Genomic DNA, 23,508 nt, shown 5'->3' on the forward strand with positions numbered 1-23,508 from the left:
GAGGGGGGGGAGTAGATATGCAGACTTTAGGGGGGGCAGTTAAGTGTATGAATGAGTATATTACGCCCGGGCGAGTACGACGGACAACAAATCAGAATGGGATAATTAGTATAAGGAATCAAAGTAGGGATGGGACAAATGGGCTTCTGCGATTCATGTACACTAATGCCAGGAGTATTAGGAACAAGAAGGAAGAGTTTTTGGCCATGGTTGGCACTTCCAGGCCACAGGTTGTCGGTATTAGTGAAACATGGCTGACAGAAGATGATAAAGCTAGTGGGATTGAATGCGATGGGTATAGCGTGTTCAGGAGTGACAGGGTGAATAAAAAGGGGGGAGGAGTGTTATTGATGATAGCTGATGAGCTTCAGCCAAGGAGTATAGAAGTTGAACTGCAGGATGGGGAAAAAAGCACATTTGAGGCTGTTTGGTGTGAGATACAATCTAGCAGAACAAAATATACAATTGGGTGCTGCTATAGACCGGGTGATGGAGTGGATGGTGGGAATAGTATGCATAAGCAAATAGAAGAAATGAATGGAAGGAGGGTAATTATTATGGGTGATTTCAATTATGGTAACATTGACTGGAAAGAGGAGAGGGCACATGGGAGGAAGGAATTGGATTTTATGCAGTTATTAAGGGACAACTATCTACGGCAACATGTATTGGAAAATACCAGGGGGCAGAGAGTGCTGGACCTAGTAATTGCAACTGAGAATGTAGCTGTAACGAACATGACCATGTTGCCACCAATTGGTGAGAGTGACCATAAGGTCATGACTTGGGAGGTGGCTAAAGGAGTCGAATTTACAATTAAGACAGGGTATATGTGGAATTACCGGGCTGGTAAGTATGACAAGCTTAGGTGTGTGCTTGGCTCAATGCCATGGCATGTAAAACTGCAAGGGCTGGATGTTGATGGTGCATGGGAGGTGGTTAAGAACTGTTTGCAGGAGGCAATGGTTGACTGTATACCAAGAGTCCGAATAATAAATCAGGTAGGGGTTAAATGGATGAATAACACTATTAAGCTTGAGCTGCAAAAAAAGAAACAATTGTGGAGGGAATTTAAGGAGAAGGGTGACCATCAGGTGCATGAACAGTATAAAGCTCAGGCCAGGATGGTAACAAGGGTGGTAAGAAAAGCAAAAGCAGATTACGAAAGGAAATTGGCCATGCAGGCTAAAGAGAATCCCAAACAGTTTTTTCAATATGTTGCAAGTAAAAGGAAAAATGCTCATGGTAGAATGATCTTAAAAAATGCTGAGGGTAGGGAGGTAACTGAATCAGTCGATGTTGTGGAATTACTGAGCGAGCACTTTGCAAGAGTATATCATCCAGGTGGTGGCTTTGCGGAAATGGAGGAACCAACAGCTTATACTGGAATTGTGATGAATGAGGTAGAGGTAACTAGTCTATTACAGAACCTCAATGTCAATACATCTGTGGGATTGGATGGTATACCAGCTCGTGTCGTACGTGAAGCGGCCAAAGAATTGTCAGTGCCCTTGACCATTATGTTTAATTTGAGCCTCAGGACTGGGTCAGTCCCAAGGGGGTGGAAAGAGGGGAAAATAGTTCCACTGCACAAAGGTGGTTCCAAGGCTGCTGTTGAAAATTACCGGCCAATCAGCATAACAGGAATCATTATCAAGGTCTTAGAGAAAATAGTCAAGAGGAAAATACAAGATTGGATAGAAGAAAATGGGATACTGTATCGGGGACAGCATGGTTTTGTGAAGGGTAGGTCATGCCTCAGTAACTTGCTCACGTATTATAACACAGTGACGGCTGAACTGGATAGGGGTAATGGGTTTACAGTGATTCTGCTGGACCTTGCTAAGGCCTTTGACAGGATACCACATGGAATTCTAATCAGTAAATTGCAGCATATGGGAATGGACATAGGGTTGGTGAGATGGATAGGAGGGTGGTTGACGGAGAGATATCAGAGAGTGGTTTACTCAGGAGTAGAGTCCACTAGACGGCCTGTGACTAGTGGTGTACCACAAGGATCTGTTCTTGGACCACTGCTGTTTAATTTGTTCATAAATGATATAGGAAAGGATCTGAGAGGAACAGTTCATTTGTTTGCGGATGATGCGAAGTTGGGTAGGGCAATAGTGAATGCAGATGACGTCAAAATTTTGCAGGATGATTTGGATAGATTGGAGGTCTGGGCTAGGGAGAATGGATGTCAATTTAATGTGGCAAAATGTAAGGTTATGCATTTTGGGGTGAAAAGATGGGAGGCAGTTTACTGCATTGGTGGAACCGTGCTCCAGGAAATTGATGAGGCACGAGATTTAGGAGTGTTGGTGGATAAGGAATTGAAATTTAGGGGACACATTGCAAAAGTGGCCAAATCAGCTCATCAAATCACTTGGTTGCTGAAGAATACGTTGACAAGCAGAGACAAGCAGGTTATTGTTCCTCTGTATCGAGCCTTGATAAGACCTCATCTCGACTACTGTGCTCAGATTTGGTCACCTAGGTTTCTTCTTGATGGGGAGGAGGTGGAGAGGATCCAGAGGCGAGTGACCAAGATGATAGCAGGTCTGTGGAATGAACCGTATGAGAACAGGTTGAGGATTTGTGGGTTGCAAAAATTGGTTGATAGGTGGAGGAGGGGAGATATGATTGAGACATTCAAATTACTGAAGGGTTTCTATAAAATTAATTCAGAAGATATTTTTGAGAACAGGGCTGGTTGTGGGAGGACTAGGGGACATCCATGGAAACTGGGGAAAAGTGTGGTTAGTAAAGGTGTTAGAGCTGGGTTCTTTACTTTTAGAGTAGTGAATGAGTGGAATGCGCTCCCTGAGTCTGTGGTGGATGCTGTGACAGTGAATGAGTTTAAGGCGAGGTATGATAGATACTGTATGAATGTCGAATAGTTGTGATGAAAATGATTTGGGGCCTCCCTCGATGAGTCTAATGACTCCCTGGAGTTGCCCGTAATAATAATAATAATAATAATAATAATAATAATAATAATAATAATAATAAACTCTTAAATCAACTAAAGTGTTTAGGAAAAGTTGCATTTTACAATGGATTCCTGCTCATGTAGGCATTGATTACAATGAAGCAGCTGATAAATTAGCAAAAGAGGCCAGAGAACTCAACCAAGAAACTCGCATGATAACTATTGCTGATGCTAACGCACTAGCAAAAGCTAAACTAATTCCACTGAAATCAGTGATACAACATCAAATTCCCAAATTAAGTGCTAACAGAAAGACCTCCACTACGAGCAGGACATTATTATTATTATTATTTAACACCAAAGACTCATCAAGGAAGAGTGTGCCAATAGCATCGAACGAATGACCCCTTCCAACTACTAACCGCTCTCAAACTTGCTTAACTTTTTTTTTGCGAGCCCTTAGTAGCAGAGGCTCTACCAATCGACCAACCTTTGCTGGCAAATTATAGAGGAATGAAGATCAATACATATGATACAAGAACATATAGAAACTGCAAAAACTGCCCCAATACTGAACTGACACCCACTCACATCTTTACCTGTCCAGCAATTACAGCAGCCTTGCAAGAAATAGATCCTAATCCTGAAGAACAGCTCTATACAAACAAAATCATCGACATAGCAAAAGCAGTTCAAGGAACACATGGAAACATCTCAGACTCTTCAAAGGACATAACAACAACAAATTATTATTCTCATGGAAAAATAGCAGAATTCAAATCCAACCTTGTTCCTTTAAAAATTAGGTGGCAAGAAATTCTTAACAAATTTGTAGAAAAAAGAGCCAACCTTGCAAATCATAGAACAAGTGAACTTTTTAAAAACTGGAAACCAACAAACAGAATAAAGAAAAAATCAACAATGCATGAAATCATAGAAAATAAAATCCCCTTGGATTGTCTAAATAAAATAGCTGACTACCCAGCATTTCCTCCAAGTCAAGACAGGAAAAATATAGTTATCAACTCTGAAATAGGGAAACGTGAGAAAAAAAGCCTAGAAAACCCTGAAATCTTGAGATCATTAACCCTTTCAAAAATAATGGATTATGGACCTGACTCAATAAAGATCTACACAAATGGCAATTCTGGGAGTGGTGTACTGATCTTATGGCTCTCATAATATAGAACTAAAAACAACTAACAGTATTGGATGCAATTCATACCATGCAGAATTAATAGCCATTAACACAGCACTGCAATATTTGGACAAACAAAACCTGAAGAAGTTTATATTTTTCACAGATTCCTTAGTAGCCCTTCAAGCTATTGAGAACTGCTACACTAGCCATCAAGAAATACTTAGAGACATAGCAAAAAACATAAACAAATTACATAAGGATTCCGAAATAATCTTCCAATGGATCACATCCCATGTGGGATTAAAGGGAAATGAAACTGCAAATGAAGTAGCAAAAATGGCCGCAACATCAAGTGATACCACAGATTTCGATCTTTTTAAAACCACCCAAAAAAAAAACATAAAAAGAACAATTCTTCAGGATATGACTCACCGCTGGTACTTAGCAGAAAATCCAGGAGCCATCAACTCCAAGTTTAATCGCAGTGCCACTACCATGATCTCTCGCCTCAAGACCGGCCACACAAGACCAATCAAGTTTAGCAATGGCATAAAAGTCTTCCCCACCTGCAAAATCTGTAACATCGAGGAAGCATCACCAATGCATTTGCTAAACTATGAATATTTCCAAATGTGAACTCTATAACAACCCAGAAAAGGTGCTATATAAAATACATGAACTTGACCTCTATGATCTGGTGTAATAATACCATGGATAATAAAAAAAAAAAAAAATTATTCTCATGAGTTGGTTTCCTTTTGTAATTTATTATCCTTTTAAGAGTTCAGGTTATGCATTTATATCTATCAACATTGTTCTACCAAAATTATGTCCCAAAAACTTTTAAATGAAGAAATCAAGAACACAAAAATCTTCTGTAAGGTAGGTCTAAAAATATTTTTCATGTTATCAATTTTTTAATATATGGCTGAATATATATCATTTATGTTTTAATATTTAATTGCAGGAATAACCAGTATTTCTACACCAGGGTTGGCCATTAAAAGTATAGGCAAATTTGCTATATTGTATGCATTTTACTTATGCTCCTCACAGTAGTTCCTCCCTTTCCAGAGTTAATTACCAAAAGATACTTCATGTACAGATTTCATTTGCTTACACTTGAATAAAGCATTATATTCTTATTTTAATTTCTTGTCCATGTCTAATATACTTTGTAACCAAGTGAAAAAAACTTTCAAGCCAGCCTGGTTGGCCGAGTTGAAAGTTTTATTATCCTTTTTTATATCTGCTCTCCAGCCAAAAGGCTGCAAGTTCGAATCCTGCTGTGGGCATGGATATTTCTGATTGTCTGTGAAAATACTAGTGGTGGTGGTGGTGGACGGTAGATGGCATTGGTGTAGTTGCAGTTCGTTATAGTTGGTGGATTGATGTTGTGGAGACAGAGAATTGTAGAGCAGGTGCCCTCTCTCAATGAGTCTTTGGACTCCCTGGAGGTGTCATGTAATAATAATAATAATAATATGGAAAGTATGTGGCTTCGGCATTGATTTAACTTGAGTATCTTCCTAGGTCTAGCTCTCTCTTTGAGCCCTCAGTCAAGGTTGAAACTAGGTGCTGGTCCTTCACATAATGTATAGTAATATATCCAACAGATATGAAGTATTCTTTGCATTTTTGGATACTGGTGCAATTGATATGAATTCAACAGCCTCTGTATAGTAGTAGACTAGTGACGATACTTCATGTACAAAGTTTGTTTGATTACACTTGGACACAGGATTAAAACGAGAATATAATATACAAAAGATATTCAAAAATATGGTCAGTAACCATCTCACTGTAATCTATCTTGATTTTGACTAAAGCTTTCGCATTATTTCAAATTAGAAAAAAAATGAGAGTAGAAGGAGGTGTAATTGAATCTCATCTATGATTTTATTTCAACAAAATCCTTGCAAGCTAATCATTTTCCTTCTGATGACAAGTTCTAATTTTTTACAGTTATTTTAATTCTACATTATATGCAAAAAATAAATAAGATAAATAATGATCTTTATTTACTTTAATAAACCTATTAAAGTAAATAAAGAAAAAAAAAATTTATTACTTTTTCCCTCCCTCATACTCATTTATTTTAGCAAACTGAAACGTTTTTTTTTTTGTTTTGTTTCAGGCATTCAAAAAAATTCCCCAGTGCATTGTCTTTTTTTTTTTTTTTTTTTTTTTTTTTTTTTTTTTTTATGGTATAATCTTTTGCTAGTTGTTTATCTGATAATGCAGGCATACCATGACTTATTGTACTTTCCACTTACGAACATTTTTGAATTGCCACTTACCCCAAAGTTATGTCACTTGTTTTGGAGTTGTAGTTTTTTAGCACCATGATGCTATCACATGAAAGGTACCAAGTGTCTGAACCTGTGGGTCCTCTCGTACTGAGCAGGATTACTATCACAATGACTAGTCATCAGTAGGATAAAACTAACCTGTAATCTTTATCATCAGGTAAGACTCTCTAAGTTATTTTTATTGTCAACTTAGATTCTCTTGGTCTACTATAATATCAGGTCTGACTCCCTTGGCAATGTGCCCTTGTCTCACATTAGGGACCTAAAGTCGTTCAGCCAATAATGTCCTGTGGTTCATGAATCTAAAGTCGTTCAGTTCATGCAGTTACCCCAGTATGACTTTTAGCCAGATGCTAACTTTGTAAGGGTTTATACCTGTTACACAGAAATCTACAGAGAAAAAAGAAAAGACAATCTTTGACTGGTGCTTGGAACAAGACCATCATCTACTGAAAATCTATCTCTACCATCAACCCAACTCATCAAATGTAGAAGATACATACAGATATGAAACAGTGTTATGCCCAACCAAATAGTATTGCAGCACGACTCGTTCAATAAACTAGTTTTAATATTACTAGATTTATTTCAGTCATAACCACATTGTCTTCAAACTTCAACACAGTGCTTTGACTCATGAACATTTTTGAGCTATGGTGCCCATCTGGAACTGAAGGTGATTTAACTCTAATCCATCAATTAATGCATGCTGAGCGAGGTTTACCTCTATATGAATTGTTTTTGCAAGATCATTAGGGATAACATATGCCCTAGCATCGCAGTCTGCTCGATTGATGTAGTTGACAAAGTTAGACTGGTGAAAATGAACATTTAGAGGTAGAAAATCAAAAAGTTCAGAATTAATTGTTTGGGTGGTATTAGAGTTTGATAACTGCAACAAATGAATTTGATAGAATGAGGCAAAGGGAATTTTACCCAAAGAACATGAAAGGCTATGTTGTTTGCTCTGAACATAGAATATCAGAACAAACATAAGCTCAAATGCCATCTTTTAGATGAAAAGAGTGAAGAGTAGTGACTGACAAAGCTGAAAATTTCTGTAGGAAAACAGATTCTATAGATTGGAAATGGAAAGGAACATCATTGCAATCAAATCTGTAAGGTGTGAAGGTTTTTTGTAATTAAACACAGAAAGTGCATCTAATTCCAAAACTTTAAAGTACAGATATTTCATACTGAAAATAACAGTACATCATCAGTGTGTATAAACAACAAGCATATCAAACTCTTTTTTAAGGTTACACAGTGATCAGCATTCGTATTTATGAATTTAGGGACACAAAACACACGTGTTGAAAAGATTATTTTACTGATTAATAATAAAATAATAACTTTACGTTTCGACCCCTGTATTGAGGTCGTCTTCAGAAGGATACATGTGTATAAGAACAAGCTACATGCTGTTGCACTCTATACAAGTAAATTACATCTACGTTGTTAACTAATCTTTTTTCTTAGTCTGCCCTCTAGTGATAAAAAAATAATAAATAAATAAAATAAAATAAACAAAAATAAAATAAAAACTACAGTAAACTCTGCTAAAGTCCTCACGTACTAGGATTCTTCTGGAATTATGCAGTTTATATTGTTATATTATGATTATCTTCTGGATTTGTACAGTACAGCAGGTTGCTATTGAATGTTCAGGAGGGTAAAAAAAAAAAAAAAAAAAAAACACTTCACCAAGTCTTCTTGTATTGAGATTTTTCTTCGTGGTTGCTATGAAGGTTGTAGATGGGTCCTCCACATTCTTGGAATTGTTAGGCCATCGTTTTTATTCAGATTCGGATCATGTTCGAGTATTTCACATGCTTCCTTGAATTTCCGCTCGAACCAGGTTTTGGTGCGGTGTGTAGGGACTTGGTACCTTTCCAGTCAATTCTGTGGTATGTTTGGAGTGTGTGGTCAGAAAGGCCGTTTTTTTCCAAAATGAAGGTATTCTATGTAACGTGTGTGTTCATCTTTTCTGATTGGGATGGTTCGCCCTGTTTCCCCTATGTATGGTATGTTACATGTGCAATCTATTTTGTAAACCCCTGGGTGGGCTAAGTGTGGCAGGGGATCCTTGGAAGAACTGAGTAGGTGTCTTAATTTTGTCGGGGGTTTAAAGGTGGATTTGATGTTGTATTTGTGCAGTGTCCTGTCTCTTTTTTCTGAAATCTCTAACATATGGTAGAGCAATAGCATTCTTGAATTCTTTTTTGTTATTAGTGGTATCTTTGTGGAGGATCTTGTGAATGGTTTCTATATCAAAGAACAGGAATACACGGTGCAAACAACAATCAGTTTTACTGATTAAAAATGGTTGCTGCGAGCTAGAAATTAATATTAATATATAATATTAAAACTATTTTTGATGTTTGCATTAAAGAATCTCCCAAACTTTTGGGAGAGAGAGCCAATTGTTCTGACTCAGGTTAGACCAATATAAAAGGGCTTCACAACTTTGAAAAGGCATTCATATTTAAAACTGCTTCTATGGAGAAGACGAGAGGGATACTGTTTAGAATCAATACTATGCTGTGCCAGACTACACTTGAGGTTTCACACATTCAGTGTAGTAATGATGTTCATTAAAACACTGCTTCTCTAAATGCAAGAAGTTATGGTTGCATTAAGTTATCCATATCTTTAGAGACTGCATTTTTAAGACCTTTAGCTTAAAGGCATAGGCTATTTCTAGTTCCCAGAAGGTGCTCTTTAGTTGTTGCATTTCCCATTAGTTTGAATTGCTCGTTATATATTTGATTGTACTTATGTTTCTAACAATTGGGCTTTATGCTCTCGTGAATGCTGATTCAAATACAGCAAAAGGTCAGTCGACTTAATAAATTTCTTAGTTTATTTTGTACTGGTGACGTATTACTAGTTAATGCTTTGAAAAGATAATGTGAATAATAATTAGTGGAATTATTATTGGTGATATTAGCTATTTACATATTTACCTGTATTTTCCATCTCTGTTTTTGTATGTATTAAGTTATATTGGATATCTGGCTTTTAAATGTAGATTTGTAAATTGAGAGATTCATATTATTTAAATTTCTTGAAATATTTAGGAAGTAGTGATCTAGAAGATGAGGAAGAAAAGTCTTCACCTATAGATCATACAGAGAAATTGTCTGATGATGAAGCTGTCCATAGTGGTGATGATGAAAGACAGTCAATAACTTCTGGAAGAGAGTCACCTGCAGTAGAGATAGAAGATACTCCTCGGAGTCCATCTCCAGAATCTGATGAAGATGTTGGACAGAAGAATGTTGAATCTGATGAAGAAATGGAAGAACAAAAGGAAGTTGAATCTGATGATGATGTGGGGCAGAAGAATGTTGAATCTGAAGAAATAAAATCACCTCCTCCTTCTAGTCCTATAACTTCAGATGCAGAGTAAGGGGGCAAAGTGTTCTTTAAAATAGTATATGTATAAATTAGCTATTTACATATTTACCTGTATTTTCCATCTTTTTTTACACATAAAATGAGAATACTGCTTGTGTGTGTTACATGGAGTACTGAGGGCTAATAGGAAGATTCATCGAGTTCCACCCATTGCATTGCTATTGTGGTCTTCAGATATGATCAGTAAAGCTTTACTTCCAGATGTCTGTCAAAGGTACATGACTGATAGACAGCATTGTTAGCAGGTCACAAATATTTTCAATTTGTGTTGAATTTCTTTTATCCTATTTATATTCGGATACTTCTCATAACTCACTGACTTATGTTTTACCACAGTGCAATTTGTTTTTGGCATAATCTAAAAAATAAGTAATTACTCAAAGAGCCAAAAGGCTCCAGTTCAACGATGTAAAATTACATAAGCAAAGTGGATATTCACTTCACACAATTCACAAAATATCTACTTCACTTATGTAATTTTCATTGTCAAACTGAAGCCTTTTTTAGCTCTTAATTACTTTTAAGAGATTTTTTTCTGACATTTCAAGTTCCTTGGTACTGAATGAGAATTTTTGCTCTCATAAGGTTTCTGCCTAGTCTGAAGTGAACCAGCCAGTTCAAAACAGCTATCAGGCCAGTGAAAAACCTTATCAAAAGGTGAGCATACAGGCACTTGGGCCTCAGTTGTGTTCTTTTAAGTAGTGCATACTAAGGCAACTCTAGGATGTTCAGGAATGTATTCCCGCAAGCTCTCTGGTCAACTTGCAAAACTTTCATAGTTTCTACATTTGGCTTTCAAATAATACTGCATCTAATATCCACTTCGTTTATGTAACATAAAAAATAAGTATTCTATTTCAAGATTATTTCACAATTATGTTTTATTATCAAGCTGATATGAAGCAACTAATAGCTTACTGTTTTCAGTTATTTTATGAGCATAGTAAGCTATTTGCTGCTTTACTTAAACTGAAACTATGTTTTTTATTTTGACTAATTTTGTGAAATACTTTCTTTCACTTCATCAGGAAATAGCATGAATAACTAAGAACTAGAAAGCAAGTAATGAAAGTTAACATCTCTAGTGAAAAATATTTTAAAACTTTTAAGCAATCAAAAGTGTCCATTCCCTATTACATTGGTTGCTGGTTCATGGATTGATGTATACTGCTGGTAGATACAAGTTCTTGATGGATTAAGGAGATTAGACTTGATGTAAAGTCATCCTTTATTTTGGTAGCACCGTATAGGATGTTTCATCATTTCAGCTTATTCTTTGAATGCTCTTGAGTAAAAAGAGTAATCAATGTGTTTGTTCCCATTCTACTAGATGTTTTGTATCTGTTGCATGTGCTTCCAGCCCTGATTTGTGCTTTCTTTCATTCTCAATGTCCTTGTAGCATTTTGATTAGCATATCGCACCAGATCTGCCAGTCTGCCCTATGTAGTGTGCATACGACAGTTGTAACTGATCTTGTAGACACATTTTTTTAAGTGGCAGATGTGTGGAGGTTTAGGAAGCTTCAGGTGTTCAGAGATTTTGTCGATTGGGTAGAAGGCAGCTTTTAAGTTTTGTTGATAATTTGTATGTTAGTGAAGAGATTTACTATGTCCAATCTTGATTATATCAGTAGGAGCCATGTGTTGTCTTTGATATTTTCTATGAAACATATGGTGTTTTTCACATGATGATTATATTCTGTACAGTTCTACAAAAAAAAAAAAAAAAAAAAAAAGAATGATTTTACATCAATCTGGTCTTCCTTAATCCATCACAACACACTTGTATCTACCAGCAGTATAGAGCAACCCATGAACCAGCAGCCAGTGTCATAGCAAATGCACGCTTTCCATTGTTTAAATGTTTTCAAATATTTTTCACTAGAGATGTTAACTGTTATTACTTGCTTTCTAGCTTTTAGTTTATTCATGTTATTTCCTGATGAAGTGAAACAAAGTATTTGATTAAACTAGTCGAAATAAAAAACATAGCTTCTATTTGACATCTTTGTTGTGTTATACTGGAAGAAAATGGTGACAGGGACTGATGTGAAAACACAGGTTCATGAATTGGTGGAGATCCTTAAGATGCTGTAGAATCTAAATGCAAATACAGCTGTGGACTTGCATGGGATACCGGCTTGCATTTTACAGAATCTCCACAGGAACTGCCATTGCTTCTGATGGCTGTTTAAGTCTCAGCTCTGACAAAGTCCCAAGGGAGTTGAAGGCAGGCAGTATAATTCCTTTGCACAAAGGAGGCACTACTAAGACTGCAGAAGAAAATCATAGACCAATCAGTATCTCAGATGTAGTGATTAAAAGCACTGGAATAGTAGTCAAAGAGAGAATTTAGGAATGGGTATAATTTGATACTCTGAATAAGAATCTGATACTCTGAGGCCAGCATGGCTTTGTGAAGGATCAGACATGGTTTTGTAATTAACTGTTCATAATATGAGGGAGTTTGAAAAGTTCTCAGCCTCGACCACAGATGTTGGTACATCTGTCATAAGCATCCATGTGAAATTGCAAGTTATTCTATCAAGTAGTTTGTTTTATACGACTGTCTGAAGCAAAATTTCCTTCAAATGGATAAAATTGAGTATCGTGTGGTTATAAAATTCTTTGTAAAATAAGGTTTAACGCCAAAAGAAATTCATTCTAAATTCATAAAAGTTTATGGGCACTCTTCTCCTTTTGTTTTTGACAATTAAGAAATGGGCTGCCGAGTTTAAACGTGGCCGTAGCAGCCTTGAAGATGATCCATGTGAAGGATGTCCAAAAAGTGTATCAACACCAGAAATCATCGATCAAGTGCATGATATGGTATTGGATGACCGGCAAGTCAAAGTGCGTGAAATCGTTGAGACTATAGGCATTTCAAAAGAACATGTAGGATATATTTTGCATGAAGAACTGCAAACGAAAAAGCTTTGTGCAAGATGGGTGCTGTGCTGCAGGAAAAGTCATGGCATCAATGTTTTGGGATACTAACGGCATTTTGTTTATTAATTATCTTGAAAAGGGTACAACAATAACTGGGGAATATCATTCCGATCTTTTAACCAGACTAGAGGGAAAATTCGTGAAAAAAGACCTGGTTTGCAGGGGGGGGGGGATCATCTTTCATCAGGACAATGCACCTGTCCAAAAGCCGTTTTGACAATGGGAAAATTGAGGGATCTGCACTCTGAATTGTTGGAATATCTTCCCTATTCCCCAGATTTATCTTCCTCTGACTTCTATCTCTTCCCAAAAGTAAAACTCTTCCTCTTTGAATCAAGAGATGATTGCAGCTGTAGAGGGGTATTTTGCAGATCGTGCTGACACCACCACAGGGACAGGATAATGATGCTGGAGCATCACTGGAATAAATGTATTAGTTTAAGGGAGATTATGTTGAAAAATAATTTTGAAATTATAAATTTGTTTTTTTTATTGTTAGGCCGATAACTTTTCAGACCACCCTCGTAGTGACAGCTGAGTTGGATAAAGGGAATGACTACATGATGATACTACTGGTTTTTGCAATGTCATTTGATAGAATACCAAATTCTGTTACACAAACTAAAACAAATTGGGAATGGATATGAAACTGGTGATATGGTTACAAGGGTGGGTGATGGACAGATACCAAAAAAGTTGTATATGGATGGTAGAATCCAGAAGAAAGCAGGTGATCAGTGGTGTGCTGCAAAGCCCTGTGCTTGGAGACCTAGTCAGTTTAATTTGTACATAAATGATATAGGAAACAATTTGAAGGGAAATGTTCAGTTGTTTGCTGATGCAGAATTGGGTAGGGTAATAGTTTAATCAAGGTGAGTAGAGAGCTTGCACAATGACTTAAATGGTCTGTCAGTATGGCAGAAGATAATGGGTGTCAGTTTAATTCAGAAAAGTGTAAAGTTATGTGTTTTGAGAATTGAGACAAACCAAGTAATCCTTGGTTTGACAAACACGCTAACAAGCAGAGATAAGTTCTTATTCCTCTTTATAAGGCCTTGATACATCTAGTCACCTGGATGTCTTGGAAATGCAGAAGCAAGAGGGGGAGAGAGAGAGAGAATCCATAGGTGAGTGACCAAGTTGGTGAATAGCTTGTGCAAACCTCCCTTTGATAGAGTGAGAATTTCTGATTGCAAAAGTTGGATGATAGGATAAAAAAAGAGAGGATATGATAGAAACATATAAGGGATTAATGTTTCTGCACTTGACTAGAGTGCAGAAACTTATTCTGCTCGACTTGGCAGAATAAGTCGGCCTCTGGAAATTAAATAAGGACTAAATTTTTTGTGTTAAAAGTGGTAAATGAATGTAATGGTTTTCCAGAGTTACTTGAGAGTGCTTTGTCTGTTAATGGGTTCAATGAGAATTACATAGATGTTGTGTGTGGGGGGTTTGGGTTGGGTCTCCCACGATGAGTTTATGACCTTTGTAGAAGTGCCCATTCAATAATAATAATGAATATGCATTATTGATTAAATAGGTAATATTTAAACCTCCTAAATTAACTGTCAATGAATTCTGTAAATGTAAATCCAATGCACAACTTTTATTTAATACCATGTTAGACCTCCTTTAGCCCAAATTAGAGCACATATCTGGTTTGAACAACACATAAAAAGAATATTAATTAAAGGCACTAACAAAAGCAAATGAGGAAGAAGGCAAGAAACAAATATTGTTCCTAAAGTCCTAATGGTTCCCTCTGGTGGGCTAATTTGGTTGTCTTGGTCGTTGGGCTGAAGTTCTCATAATATAAGTCTCCCAAATTTGGGGTAGTTTCATGCACCCAAATTTGTTGAGGTTTGGAACATTTTTTAGAGCTGCTGATGATTCCTTGAATAATCTTTCGTACTTAAACTTGCTGCGGTGTATTATTTTAGTTTTCTTCCAACGAATTCTATGGTGGGTATCTAAGGCATGGTCTGCCAGCCCAGAGTGGCTGTACTGGTGAAACTGGATGTAGTCTTTGTGTTCTGAAATCCTGATATTTGTTGTCCTGCCTGTTTGGCCAAAGTAGGACATTTTCCAGCTGCAAGGAACCTGGTATACACCAGGTAGATTATAAATACTAGTGCATATTTATAATCGCACTAGCTTCACCCTATTAAGAGAACAAATTACTGGGACACGTGTTCTCCTTGCCAACGAAAACAAAACCTTACGGGCACTAGAGGAAGAGCTTTCATACATGCTCGGCCATGATCTTTGGATGATTCTTTATGATGTCTCATATGCTTCGGCAAGAAAAGAATTCGAAAAAATACGTAGTCAGCACTTGAAAAAATACAAAAACCTGATAAAGAATTCTACTTCCTTACCACAGTCAACACTGTAGTCAACCTCTCGTCCGTAGTTTTAAAGCCTGAAGCACTCACTGCACTTTCACGTGGCTACAATTTCACCCTAGCTCCTAAAAGAATACCTGCCAAGAAAATCATGATCCAAATAAAATGTGGGATTCACAACCTTCCTAACCATATCGGCAACAATGTCAGGCTGGATGTAGCCGGTGTTCTCAGCAAAGCAAAACCTCCAAAAACCAACTTATCCAAAGACGAATATGCAGCTCTACTAGAAATGAAGAAAAACAAAAAAAATAGTAATCACCAAAGCGGATAAGGGAAACGCCACTGTGGTGCACAATCAAAAGGACTACAAAGGTAAGCTTAATGCTTTAGTACTAGATTGTACTACCTACCTCCCTATTGAATATAATCCTACCAGCTCTCAAATTAGAACTATCCACAGACTCCTTAAGAAAGTCACTTCTTGGCCTGTGGAAGTCACTAACAAACTAAAACCTTATAACTCTAGATCCCCCCAATTATATGGACTCCCAAAAATACATAAACAAAATGTGCCATTATGTTCCATAGTGGATGGCATTGATTCCCCCACATATAAATTAGCCAAACATTTAACCAAAACGCTCACACACTATACTGGCAACACACCATCACACATAAAAAACTCAGCCCACTTTAAAGCCAGTATAGAAAACCTCTCACTTTAAAACACTGACATAATGGTCAGTTTTGATATCTCCTCCTTATTCACTAATATCCCACTCAAAGAAACCCTAGAGCTCATCCAAGCCAAGTTTCCTCCCGATATCTCAGCCCTATTTTGTTTGGCAAGGAAAATTCTACAAACAGATAGAGGGGAAGGGACATTCATGGGTTCACCACTTTCCCCACCCTTGGCCAATTTCTTTATGGAGACCTTTGAAGAGAAAGCCTTAAACTCTGCCCCACAAAAACCCACTATTTGGCTTCGATACGTGGATAATGTGTTCGCTATTTGGCCACATGGCTCAGATACACTCCACTCCTTCCTAACACACTTAAACAACCAGCACTCTGAATATTTTATAGCAGTGGCTTAGAAGAGTGATCTATGGTTATTGCAGGATCTGACATCTTTTTTGTGGATGGGTATGATCTGGTCTGTTCTCCATTCTCTTAGTAAATTTCCTTTCTTTAGTATTTTGTTGAACAGTTTCCTTAGGTAATTTATTATGCTTTCTCCCCCTTTTTCTAGAGGTTCTTTTTGATTGTTGTCTATACTTGATTCTTTATAATTTTTCATTTGTTTGATTGCTCTATATATTCTTCATTTAGGATTTCATTTTTGTGTCAGAAGTTTCTTCTGAGTTGAAGGCATCCTGATCTATGTTTTCTTCAGCTGCGAATGTTTCTTTAAAATGATTAGTCCATATTTCTTTTATTGCTGTGGTTCCATCTTTTTGCAATATTGAAACTGGGTTGGGTGAGTATGTTCTAGTTATCTTTTTCTTCTTCATGTAGCTTCCTCAGTGAGAGGGTGCAGCACTATGTCCTTCCAGTTCTCTCTCTGTTGGTGGCTTTCCTTTTAGTTTCTGCATAGCTATGTGATCCTGTCCATGATCTTATATCTTCACGCCATGTCCTCTTTTTTTGTCTCTCTTATATCTTCAAGCTATGTCCTTCGCTTTTTGCCTCTTGATCCTTTTCCCATAATTTTTCCTTCTAAAACTGTTAATATCTTCTGTCCTGCTGAACCTCTCCATACATGTCCTGCCCATCTCATCTTTCTCTGGATCATTTCCTGTGTTCTCATTCTCTGTAGGACATCTGTATTTGTCACGTTCTATCCGTGGGGTTTTCAGAGCTCTCATATAGCACCACATTTCAAAGGCCATTATCTGTTGCCTTACTCTCTTCTTGAATATCCAGATCTCACTTCCATATGTGAAAATTGGCCACACTAATGTTCTTATCATCCTTTTCTTTGTCTCGATACTCACAGAACTTCTGAGCAGATCTTTATTTTTCCGGCATGCATCTTTAGCTATGGCTGTTCTTATTTTTATTTCTTTATCTTGCTTTCCATCTGCAGTAAAGTAGGTGCCTAAATATTTGTATTCTGTTGTATGTTCAATTTTCATATTGTTAATGAATATTTCTGGCTCCGATCTGCTTTCTTTTGAGATTTTCATAAATTTGTTTGTTTTTTTTGCATTAATATCTAATGCAAATTCTTTACCTTCTTCAATTAGTAGCTGCAGTAATTTGATTAATTTGTTTCTGTTTTCTGCTATTAGAATGGTATCATCAGCATATCTAAGTTATCTCTTTAACTATTTCATGAGTGGTCTTGGAGTCAAGTCATGTTTTTTGTATGTTCTTTGCACATTCTTGCTTTTTCTTCTAAATATGTGATTTTTTCTAATCTGCATATTTTGTCTATTTCTTTTTTCAAATTTTTGTGTAATATTCTATTTTCTTCATTATCTTCTTTTGAGAGGTTAGTTTTGGATATTCTTTTTCTCTCTCATAAGTCAAATCTCTGGTGTAAGGCAATCTTTATTTACTTGTCTAGTAGCCCAGATTTTTTGTTGCTGTTTCTTTACTAATTTCTTTACCCTTTTTCCAAGACTGAGACTATCTAAAGCAAGATTGTTTAATTTTGCTTTCAATGTTCTCTGATAGGTAGATCTGGTCAAGCTATCATTGAGTTTTGAGATGTCTATCTTCTTTTGTTTTGGTGGTTTATTCTCTTTCTTTTGAAACTGATTTTTAGTTTGGCTGATAGTAGTTCATGGTCTGTATCCAGGTTTTAATGTTTTGATATTTTGGAACAAATTTTTCCATTTCTTATTAACAATTATATAGTCTATACAGTTTTTGATTTCATTGTTTGGTGATGTCCAGATGTATTTGTGTTGTGTCCTGTGAGAGAATAAGGTATTTCTGATTAACAGTTGATTTATTTTGCAAAAATTAATCAAGTTCTCTTCTCTCTCATTCATCTCTCCATGACGAAATTTTCCCATTACTACTTCTTCCTTATTCTTCAGAGAACTGACCGATCTTTGTATTAAAATCTCCCATAATAATCAGCTTTGAATCTTACTGAGATGATTCTACAGGAAATTGGTCTTACTTCAGCTATTGAGTTTAGGAGCCATTTTTAATGATTAGTGCTATACTTTCTCTGTGATGGTTATCTTTGCTTCTTGAGTAAAATATGCTTGCGTAAAATTGCTTTAGTATCCCATAATGCAAAGCACACACCCCTTTTCTATTTGTGTAAGGCTGTGCATTATGAGAAGGGGTCACTACCCAGACTGGTTTTGACCTTTATTGAAGTCTCATCAGTGGCTGTCACACCCAGAAGAGATGCCAAGGTTGAAGTAATGCAAAAGTGATATATTTCCCATATATAAGTAGTGAAAAGGTGTATCACCTTATTATTAAAAAACTCTGCATGAGAGATAATGTTGAAAATTTTTTCACTTGGTTAAAATATTATTAGGATAGATGCACCCATGAGGCAAATCAGTGTGAGCCTGACCAACATGAGCAGAATCTAGTCTCTCAACCAAAAATTTTGAATAAGGAAGTCAATTCAGAAAATAAAGGTCGTTGGGGATCTAAAGGGATGCTGCAGTTTCTATATAGATAATGTCAGAAGTATCAGGAACAAGAGAGAGGAGTGTTTGGCATTGGTTAGTGCAACCTTGCCAAAAGTTATGGGCATTAGTGAGACTTGGCTAACAGCAGATAATGTAGTTATAGGGATACGATATGAGGTGTTTAGTATTTTCAGGGAAGATTGAGAAATAGGATGAGGTAGAGGTACTGCTAATGATAGCAAATTAATTCCAGCCAAAAAGAATAGGAGATAGGCAGGAGGGTAGTTGTTCATTTTAGGCAGTCTAATGTGAGATCAAGGCCAATAAGAAAAAATACACAATTGATTGTTGCTATAGGCTGGGGGGGGGATTCATGTCTCCATGCATTTAGATGATCTCCCAGATTATCTACTGATCTGGGAGACATGCATCAGCAAATTAGTACAATTAGTTAGCGCAGATTGGGTGATTATTATGGGTGATGCCAGCTATGGAGATATAGATTGGAACAAAGAGAGATCATTGGCAGGAAGGAAATGGAATTTGTACACCTACTGAGAGATAATTAATTTGAAGCAGCATGTAATGGAGGGGATTCATAGTGCAAGAGTATCGGATGTGGTCATAGAATCAGAATAGCTCTCTGCAAAGTGGTCACATTGCCTTTGATTGGGGAAATTGACCATACCATCTTGACTTCAGAGATTGTGAAACATGAGGAACATTCTGTCAGGAGGGAGTTAATATGGAACTATAAGGCAAGTGCTTAGGAGGAAGCAGGAAACTGTGCCACTGCATTAAACCCTGCAAGGGAAGGGTGTTAGTAGCATATGGGAGATAGTTAAGGAGCATCTAGAGGAAGCAATATTAAATTGTATACCTAAGATAATTAGGGTTAATCAGGTAGGAGGTAGATGGATGAGTAATATCATTAAGCATAAACTGCAGAAAAGAAAATGTTGTTGATGGTATATTAGGAGAAAGGTGACCAGTATGGTAAGGAAGGCAAAATCAGATTACAAGAAGAAACCAGCCAAGCAGACCAAAAGAAATTCATAGAGTTCTTTTGCTATGTGGCAAGTAAGAGGAAGAATAACCATAATGAGTGATGGTCTTGAGTTACTAAGCAATCATCCAAGTGAGGTTAACTGTGACATATGTCACAGAGACTTATGTGGGAACAGAGGTGAATTCTTAGGATATTGCAGAATGTGAATGTAAACACAACTGTGGGATTAGATAGAATATCAGTTTGCATTTTGCAGAAATTTGAAAGGGAAGTTGCAACCTCTTGCTAGGTCCTTTAAGTCTCAGCTCTAGTAGAGTTCCAAGGGAATGGAAAGAAGGCAAAATAATTCCCTTCCATAAGGGAAGTTCTAAGACTGCAGTAGCAAATTCTAGACTAATCATTATCTCAGGAGTGGTAAAAATACTGGAAAAATTGGTCAAAAAGAGAATTCAAGAATGGATGGATTAGAATATGATATGCTATGAGGGGCAACATGGCTTTGTGAAGAGTTGATCATGGCTTAACTTTTTATGAAGAAGTGACAGCTGAGTTGGATAAAGAAAATGGCCACATGATGATTCTACTGAATTTTGCAAAGGCACTTGACAGAATTCAACATTGAACTCTGTTATGTAAATTAAACGAATTGGAATGGATATGGCATTGGTTATGTGGATAAGAGGATGGCTGCCAGACATATCAAAAAGTGGTATATACAAAGAGGAAAAGAGTCCAGGCAAAAGCAAGTGACTAGTGGTGTACCTCAAGATTCTGTGCTAGGACCACTACTGTTTAATTTGTACATAAATGATATAGGAAATAACCTGAAAGGAAATATTTGGCTATTTGCTGATGATGAAAAACTATGTAGGACAATAGTGAATCAAGGTGATGTGGAGATGATTTAAATAGTCTGTCAGTATGAGCAAAATATAAGGTGATTTTATTTTTTAGCTAAAAATTCAACTTTTAAAAATGTAGCCCACATAAGTGTAATAATTATTTGGTTTGTCCCGTGGCAGCATTTAACTTTTGCATCCCTAATCTAGAGTGATGGAATCTTTCATGTAGCATTATCATACACTGGTGTCCAAAGAGCTAAGGATGAACTATATTTTTACCTATATATGAAAAAATTTTCATGACTTCAGCCAAATGTGAACATAAATTTATTGTCAGCATACTGATAAATTATATTACACAAAAAATGTATTATAAATTTCATACAAATTAAATTGCATTATGTTTTTGGAGAAAGTTAAGGAATACGGTTAAGTTAATGTACAGTGCTTACAGAAAATTATGTGTAGAGACATTTCAGAAACAAGGCCCTCGTTATTTTCGCCAGGAAACCAGGATGAACAGCAAAAAGTCAGCTACTGGAATAAATCCGAAAAAACACCCCAACTCAACATCACCAGAGTTAAAGATCAGTACTATCAACATAAGAAGCCTGAATGGCAAAGATATAGAGCTAGCTGAGGAATTAGATAAATACCAGATCGACATAATAGGGGTGACTGAAACAAAAAAGACAAAAACTGGTGAGATCTTTCTGAGCAATAAATACAAAATGTTATATTCAGGCAATGAAAATCAAGGAAAAGAAGGAGTAGCCATAGTATTCAACACAGAATATGAGGCTAATCTTCTTGAATGGCAAGCAGTGTCAAGTAGAGTGATTTGGGCAAATATCAGAATGGGGAACTGGAAAATGAGACTTATTTGTGCCTATGGTCCCACAGAAGGTTCTACTAAGGTAGAAGTGGAGGAATTTTTTGAGGCTCTAGAGAAAGCTACTGACACAATGAAAAAGGAAAAGTTGTTCCTTGTTGGGGATCTAAATAGCAGAGTAGGAAGTGATCGTCAGACATACAAAAATGTTTTGGGAAAATTTGGAGAAAAGAGCAAAGCTAATAATAATGGCAAATACCTGTTGGATTTCTGCTCAGGACATGGACTGGTTATTACTAACACCATGTTCCAACATAAAAATCTGCACAAATTCATATGGAGAGAAGAGGCAAGGAATAAGAAAAGTCTCATTGACTATGTTATTGTTGATAGTGCAGGACACCAGAGTGTACAGAGGATTTGAAATTGGAAGTGATCACTATTTAGTCTTGAGCAGGATAAAATTGAATTTCATATTGAAAAGAATAACATGTAAGAAAGTTTTAAAGTGAATAAAAGTTGAGCAGCTCTCAGATATACCATTGAAGAACTGTAAACTAAAATACACAAAGATTATTGAAGAAAAAATGAAAGAGTTTGAGAACAGGAATCAAACCCTGGAGATTCAGTGGCAAGCCTTGAAGAAAGCCTTGATTGATTCAGCTAGAGAGGCATCTGGTGAAGTTGTCTGCAAGGATAGAAAAATTATAACCCCATGGTGGACACAGGAAGTTAAAGAGGTAGTGAAGGAAAAGAAGAAAGCATATCAAAAGTTCCTGGCAAATAAGTCAGCTTGTGCTCTTAGAGAATACAGAGACAAATGTAAGAAAGCTAAACAGTGTGTAAAACTAGCTAAACAAAAGTCATGAGAGGACTTTGGCAAGAATATAGAAAATAAATATCAAGAAGGTGGCAAAATATTCTGGAGGTTGTTGAAGAAGCTTAGGAATGGAAGAAAGAGTGCTGTAAAAGGAGTTAGAGATGATGAAGGTGAAATGAAAACGGGAGAAAAAGATATCTTTGAAGTATGGAGTAATTACTTTGAAAAACTGCTAAATGAAACAAGCAGTGATGACAGCACAGTGGTAAAAAACACTCAACAGGAATGCAGTCAGGAATACATATCCATACTTGAAGTAGAAAAAGCCATCAAAAGCTTGAAATGTGGAAAAGAGCAGCAGGAGTAGATGATATTCGACCAGAAATGCTGAAGTATAGTGGTATAAAAGTCTTACAGTGGCTGTACTGCATAGTTCAGAAAGCCTGGACATAGGGACGAATTCCTGATGATTGGAGTAGAGCTCTCACAGTACCCATATATAAAAAAGGAAATAAAACTGAATGTGAGAATTACAGAGGTATTTCCCTACTGAGTGTTCCTGGCAAGATCTATGCAAGCATACTTGAGAAACGGTTGAGAAGAATTGTGGAAGAAAAGCTTGGTGAAGAACAAGCTGGATTCGGGTCAAATAGAGGCTGTCAAGATCAGATCTTCACTTTACGACAAATAGTGGAGAAATCATGGGAATATAACAAAGATCTGTATTTAAGTTTTGTCTATTTGGAAAAGGCATATGACAAGGTCCAAGAGAGAAGCTATTCAATACGCTACAGTTATATGGTGTCAGTGGGGCAAGCAATACTTAGTCTTTATTTGAGTTGTAAGTCAGCTGTTAGAATTGAAGGTAGTACAGGAAGATGGTTTAATTTTAAATCTGGTGTGAGACAAGGATGTACATTATCCCCTCTGTTATTCATTATCTATATGGATCACATTATGAAGGAAAGTGGTATTAAACATGATATCAAAATTGGAGATGTTAATGTCAGCTCTTTGCTTTATGCGGACGATGTTATACTTCTAAATAAATCCGCTACAAGTCTGCAAGATTCCTTGACTAAATTGAATAACTGTTGTAATAGATATGGTATGAAGGTCAGCAATAAAAAGACAAATACAATGAAAATAGGCAGAATCATTGAAAATGTCAACTGTTGTGAATGGAGAACCTGTGGACAAGTGAAATATTTCAGCTACTTAGGCACGATTTTTAGTGAAGATGGTAAATTAAATATGGAAATAGACAACAGAATCAACAAAGCTGGTATGGTAGG

General features: G+C 36.6%; 1 protein-coding gene across 1 annotated transcript in view; it reads left to right on the forward strand.

Annotated features, from left to right (window-relative positions):
• The window catches only part of LOC150093395 (uncharacterized), a 188,640-nt gene that overhangs the window by 58,724 nt on the left and 106,408 nt on the right, over positions 1–23,508 (forward strand). The window contains exon 4 of the mRNA XM_090413821.1: positions 9,466–9,793. Within this exon, the coding sequence (XP_090269947.1) occupies positions 9,466–9,793 (328 nt within the window). The remainder of the gene's footprint in view (positions 1–9,465; positions 9,794–23,508) is intronic.

This window comes from Typopeltis vanoorti, chromosome 24 (genome assembly GCF_054136105.1).
Source record: "Typopeltis vanoorti isolate ZY-2024b chromosome 24, IOZ_Tvanoo_1.0, whole genome shotgun sequence".
In the NCBI taxonomy this organism is placed as follows: Eukaryota; Metazoa; Arthropoda; class Arachnida; order Uropygi; family Thelyphonidae; genus Typopeltis; species Typopeltis vanoorti.